Below are 6,778 nucleotides of genomic sequence, written 5' to 3' on the forward strand. Positions count from 1 at the left end.
ATCCCAATGAAGTTTGTCCCGTTATTGGAGCAGATCTCCATCACTTGTCCTCTCCTGGCAATGAATCGACGTATAGCATTGAGACATGAGTTGGTATCCAAGGAAGAAGCAACTTCAATGTGCACTGACCGGATGACTAGCCAAGTAAAGATTACTCCATATCTCTTAGCTTCTTCCTCGTTTTACCTCGAATGGTCCGAAATAGTCAACACTAACTCTGGAAAAGGGTGGATCATCAGGAAACACTCTGTCTTGAGGAAGGTCTGCCATTTGTTGCTGTCCTATGGACCCGTGCAGTCGGCGACAGGTGACACATTTTAAGACTATTTTCCTAATGTGATGGCACTGGGAATCCAATACTTTTGGCGCACTTTAGAAAGCATGTGGTTCCTTCCAGCATGCCCAATGTCCTCGTGAATCTTGTGCAGGAGTATGTTGGTGACATGGTGGTCTGTGGGCAAGATGGCAGGCTGCTTACATTCTTCTGGCAAAGCAGCTCGACTGAGTCTTCCTCCAACACGTAAGACTCCATCCTGAAGCATAGGGTTTAGCTTAAGCAGATGACTGCTCCGTTTTATGTTTTGCCCTTTGCTTAGAGATGAAATCTCTTCAGAAAATGTTGCCCTTTGACAGAGTCTGATGATTTCCAGCTCAGACTTTGCAAGATCTTCAACTGAGCAGGATGATCCTTTATATGCTGCTTTGAATTTCTTCATGACTGTATTCACTTGTTGAACCTGCTGACTCTTATCCAAGTGAGATTGACTGAAGACTGCATAAAGCTGTCTTCTCTTTTGTGAGAATGTCAACAGTAAGGTTTTGAGCTTCAGGAACCACGCCACTGTGTATCTTAGCTAGTAGGTTGCTTTAAAGGCGCCACTCTGGCCTTCCCCATCATGAATGTGCAGTGAACTTGATTTCTCTCGTTCCGCAACAGTAATTAGCTAGCTGTGCCGTAAGCTTCCTCGCTTGCATCCGCAAAGTGGTGCAACTCTGCGTATGTAGGATTTCCAAATCCTGGTGGCTTGATGCACCGGTTGATCTTGAAGTCCTTTAGATTGGGAAGTTTTGTCAACCAATCCGTCTACTGTTGTTTGACCTTTTCTGGTAGGTCGTCATCCCAGCCTATTTTCATCCGACTCAGATTCTGAAGGATTTTCTTTGCTGGCAACACTACTGGTGCGAGAACTCCTAAGGGGTCATAGATTGAACTAACAACCGAAAGGAGACCTCTTCTGGTAAACAGAAAATCTTTGACAGTAATCTTAAACTGAAATGTGTCTGACTCAACACACCAGTATGCACCCAGGGCTCTCTCAATTGGGAGTTTGTCTTGCTCGTGATCCAGATTCTTCACGTCTTTGGCCAGCTCACCACCTGGGATTGAGTTTAGGACTTTACGGCTGTTGCTGACCCATTTTGTGAGACGGAAACCTTCCTTGGAACAGATTGCTCTCAGATCCTGACACAGCACAACTGATTTCTCTTCTGTTGCCACAGACTTGAGACAATCATCCACATACAAACTCTGAAGCACTGTGTCAGCCACTTCTGGATCAAACTCTTTCCTATGATCCTCAGCACACTTCCTCAGGCGAAACTGGCACAGCTAGGTGAAGAAGTAGCGCCAAATATGTGTACCACCATTTTGTGCTCCACCAAACCTTGCGTGAGGTCTCCCCCAGGCCACCACAGGAACCTAAGAAGGTCAGAATCCTCTTCTGCCACCTTGACAATGGTGGAACATCAACTCCACATCTGCCTTAAGTGCCACCGGTTCTTGTCTGAATCGTATTATGACACCTACAAGACTGCTGGTTAAGTCTGGTCCCTGTAGAAGTTGTTCGTTCAATGACGTGCCTTGATATGATGCACCGCAGTCAAACACCACCCTTAATTAACTTCTGTTTCACAGGATGGTATACACCGTGGTGGGGTATATACCAGACTTTATCCACATTGCATTGAAGCTCATCGTGATAGTTGCACAGCGTAACCTTTGTCCATGAGGTCCGTCATGAAGGCAGTGTGTGCTCTAGTTGATAGCTCGGATTTCTGTTGAACTTCCTCTGTAAGTTAAGCGCTCTCTGTTCAGCAACTTTTCTGTTGTTTGGCATGTTGACCATCTGGTTTTTTAGTGGTAGACACAGGCTGTAATGCCGTTATTAGGATTAGCCTAACAAGCTAACCCGTTGGTGAATGTGACCGCATGGTTATTTTGGTATTGTTGTCTAGTTTGGACATTAGTAAAGTTTCTCAGAAGAAGAACAGCAAGAGAAGAGTGTAACTAGAGAACAGGCACCCTCAATAAAACATTTGTTTAATTCAAGGTGTCTGCTGCCGTTCTTTGGTGTGCCCGTCATCATACACTGACGGGAGGCCAACATATGTACACCGTCTTGATTTCATTTTTGTGTTTGAGTTTACCTGAATTATAGAAATATGTCTCAAACTGCTCATAAATGTAAGCAAAATGTGTGTTTTTAATAACATATTCGTACAATTATACTAATCACACTATAATTATGTTAGGTGTTTGTGTTGTTAAATTGTGCCTATAGATTCCACTGTATAACCCAAATAACATTTATATTTATGTGGTAATAACACTTTGAATGGGTTTTTATTTGTGTTGAACAGCATAATTATAATATGCAGTACCTGCTCTTCCCATTACATCTCCATCACCTTCTCTCTTTCTTTTTCTCTCAGTCTCCTCATCTTGTTGCCCTTGTTTCATGTCTTCCTTCTCCATAGTAGGCCGAAAATGAAAGGTGACCAGGCTTCTGCATTAATTTCCCCTCAGCTCTGGAAGTTCCAGGTTGAAGACCTGAGACTTGCAGAATTAGTGAAATTTATTATTGTTATTGTATAATATTTTTATAACCAAAGTGAAATCTGTGTACAGTTTTTGGCACAAAGTCAAACACATTTTCAGTGGATGCTGGCCATCAGGGTTGTCCCATGTTACCAATTTTTGTTTGTGATTTTCGCATTGCAGACTTATTCCACATATCTAGCATTCTAAATATCTGGACCTGTCAGTTAGCTACAACCAATGAAAGTGGAATACACAGGTTAAAGAGAAACCTGACAAAGGAGTCGCCTGTGACAAAAGGTACTTTGTATTTCTTGCTTTTGCTACACGGACAAAAGTTGTCGTGAACCTCGGGTGTTGGATGTCTAAGTAAATAAACATAACACATAACACCTTGACTGATCTACAATGTCAAGATCTGTTTAAAACAGGCTAATAAGTGAACATGTGTTCAAGCATGACTACGGCCATGTCACGTTGTTCTATTAATTTGTGTAGTGTGAAAACTACAACAACTTCTTTATCTTATCCAGGTTCATGGCATAATTGTAACCAGAAGCTGTAATCTCCCTTCATCTTGTCCTGGTCACAAGAGAAGGGGGAGGTGAAATACAGGGAAAAGACCAATGAAGATAGATGAAAGTCACTCCCACTAATAGAAAGTTCACACCAGATCAAAAGAGCAAAGAGGGATGTGGAGGAAGAAAAGAGATTAATCAGTTGTATGACGAGCACAGCAGCATCTTGTCTCCTCTTTCTGACAATGAAAAGCCTTGAAGAAGCCGAATTTTGCTTTCCAGAACTTCTCAACTCCTCCTGCAGGAAGGCCATGCGTCCTCACTCTGTATCTATGCTCACTTACATTTTACTGTCCTCCATCTCTCTGCTCACTGTGACTCTCAACCTGCTCGTCATCATCTCCATCTCCCATTTCAAGTATTCATATGTTTTATCAATTTGCAAAACTGGTAGCTGTACAGACATAAATGGTTGATGGAACAGAACAACACAAAATATCAGATCTGTAAAGGAAATATGTTTTGTGTTTCAGTCAATTCTTTTATCTCTTAGTAAAATATTTATATATCATAAATTGACTACCAATAATGATAAGCATTTTGTTCTTTTATCCCTTCAGGCAGCTCCACACACCCACCAACCTCCTCCTCCTCTCTCTGGCTGTATCAGATTTCTTCGTTGGCCTCCTCATGTGCTTTCAAATTTTGCTCATTGAAGGCTGCTGGTTGCTCGGTGACCTCATGTGTATTTTGTATTATGTTCTGGACTTTATTATTACCTCTGCCTCAGTAGGAACCATGGTGCTCATATCAGTTGACCGATATGTGGCTATTTGTGATCCTCTACATTATCCCAACAAAGTCACACAAAAAACAGTTAAGATCTGTGTTTGTCTGTGTTGGATATGTTCTGCTTTCCTTGACAGTCTGCTGATGAAGGATAACCTGGAACAACCAGGCAGGTATAATTCCTGCTTTGGAGAGTGTGTTGTTGTCATTGACTACATTGCTGGACTTGCAGATCTTTTTTTGACTTTTATCGGTCCTGTCACTGTCATCATAGTTCTGTATATGAGAGTATTTGTGGTGGCTGTGTCTCAGGCTCGTGTCATGCGGTCTCATACTGCAGCTTTCTCTGTCAAGTCTTCAGTACGTGTAACTGCTAAAAAATCTGAATTGAAAGCAGCCAGGACTCTTGGTGTTGTTATTGTCGTCTTTCTAGTGTGCCTCTGCCCATATTATTGTGTTTCACTCACAGGCCAGGACACCTTGCTCAATGCCTCAACTGCTGCTTTTGTAATTTGTCTGTTCTATTTCAACTCCTGTCTTAACCCTGTGATCTATGCTTTTTTCTACCCCTGGTTTAGAAAATCTATTAAGCTCATCATTACTCTTAAGATACTGCAGCCTGGCTCATGTGAGATGAACATACTGTAGAAAAGAGCTGCATGGTGGTTGAAATAAGAAAGAAAAATGTACTTGGTCACAGTGGTGAGAAATTGAATAACAGATGTAAAGGTCTTGGTACAGTGACTTTTTATTTAAACACTGTTACATGCAGATCATAGATGTATCTTTACATTGTGTACTGTTTCAATGCAACACTGAAACAACTTAGAAAACTACAACTACTTTAGCTACTCTTGGAAATCTTTTGCTTGACTCCTTTGAGGCCAACATATAACAAATCAATTGAACGATCATTGACACATATAGAAATGCTGTTGACGTATATCTGCACGGTGCTGTGGTGGCCAACATATCTCCTCACAGCAAGATGGGACCAGGTCTAAGTCTTGGGCTGGCCAAAATTTCTGTATGGAAAATGAATTGTCTCTGTGGAGTTGTCCGGATAATGCATGGATGTTGGCATTTTTGGATTCTAACAGGTCTTTAGTTACACTGTATCACTCTGTAGCTAAAGACCTGAAGGGGTAATGCAACTCTCTTTTTCCTGTTTAGGAAGCCTGTCAGCATCTTTTCAAGGGGCCTTTCATAGATTTTACAAATCTAAAGTGTATATTAAATTATCTCAAGTGCTGCCACCACCAGAGACTACTTGTCAACGCTGTGCAGAAGGATGATATTACCATATGGAATGACCTAAAGAAATCTGCTTTACTCCTTGAAAGACACATTTTTCCAAAGAGGGACAACAATTAACCAATCTGGCCCGAGCGCCCCCACCGACGGGGGCAACGCATGCATCCAAAAATGAATCCACTCATAATGTGCACTCATCAGTAACGAATATAATGATGCAGCATACCTGCTCAAACTGCAGCTCCTGTGCTACAAAGTCATCTTAGCTGTTTGTACACACTCCAAACACAACATATGACAAAGCTACGTATAATACCAAGTAACACAATCGATATAACGCCCCCTAGGCAGTCCCACTCGCCACATTTATGCCAATAATGTTTTGAAAAATGTATTCAATGCTAACACCCGTTAGCTCAGGAGATCGCTAGCGACCAGACGGTCGCAGCCATTTTTTTCACATTCGGCTACGACACAGCCTCGCATTTTACTTACAAAACAAAGCCATCATCACAATCCGCATAATCAATGACATCATAAACCAGCTCCTTACTTTGAGATGTTCTTCAGCAAAAAAAAATAAATAATCCGTTCATGTTTACTATCTATCTGTACATCGGACGCCGCTCTGTGTGGATTCAAAACTGGCGCTGCCGTCGTGTGCCTCGTGTGCCTGCTAGCGGAAGGAGGAGGGTTATACGTCTCAGCAAATCGGATTTGAGAAATTTGACACTCGGGTAGTTTTTATTTTCTGATTGGCTCACGGATTCTGTCATTCAAAGTCACGTTAGGTTGTTTCAACAGAGCAGCAGAGCAGGCAGCAGAGCAGGCCCTTCACACAGGCTGTAAGGCACTGGAGGAGAAAAAAACTGGAATTCTGACGATAAACTCCCATGGATGACAAACATTAACAGTCTCAAAGAGGATCCAGGCTCTCAAACTGATGCCAAACTGCTGCATATGGATAGAGTGAACACTATTAGTGACAAAAGAAGTGAAATATATAATTATATAGTATATAAAATTACAATGAAACAGCTGGAACAAAATTACATTTTGGTTGACCTCGTTTGACCTCTCCGTACTAGATCAAGATGTACTAGATAAAGCTTCACTATATCAAAGTAAAACTTTGTTTAGAGACCCTCAACATATAGTTCTATGATCTGGGAGAGCTTGAAAGCTTGAACCTACATGATTTCTAATAAAGAAATATCCTGAAATTGCTTATTTTTCCATTAGAAAATTAGAATTTTCAATTTGCGCTGTGTGCCATCTTAATATACTCTTAACCAGTAACATATATACTGATATTTACACATATCAACACATCTAACATACAGTCAAATGGTGGTCTGCAGTGTTTTCGTGTGAGCAAACAACATTACATTTACTTTCA

At 41.4% G+C, this 6,778-nt stretch overlaps 1 protein-coding gene across 1 annotated transcript; it reads left to right on the forward strand.

The window, feature by feature from the left end:
- The first annotated feature begins 3,542 nt into the window (after positions 1–3,542).
- LOC137890047 (trace amine-associated receptor 13c-like) lies at positions 3,543–4,773 on the forward strand. Its single transcript, XM_068734140.1, has 2 exons — positions 3,543–3,754; positions 3,957–4,773. Exons 1-2 carry the CDS (start codon positions 3,543–3,545, stop codon positions 4,771–4,773), a joined length of 1,029 nt encoding a protein of 342 aa, XP_068590241.1.
- The last annotated feature ends 2,005 nt before the right edge of the window (positions 4,774–6,778 follow it).

This window comes from Cebidichthys violaceus, unplaced genomic scaffold (genome assembly GCF_023349555.1).
Source record: "Cebidichthys violaceus isolate CVI_PGR_0920_01 unplaced genomic scaffold, fCebVio1.0.p SCAF_61, whole genome shotgun sequence".
In the NCBI taxonomy this organism is placed as follows: Eukaryota; Metazoa; Chordata; class Actinopteri; order Perciformes; family Stichaeidae; genus Cebidichthys; species Cebidichthys violaceus.

Coding starts and splice junctions, on each gene's coding strand:
- LOC137890047 (XM_068734140.1), top strand. CDS start 3,543: ATGACGAGCACAGCAGCATCTTGTCTCCTCTTTCTGACAATGAAAAGC. Junction 3,755..3,956: donor ATCTCCATCTCCCATTTCAA/GTATTCATATGT, acceptor TTATCCCTTCAG/GCAGCTCCACACACCCACCA.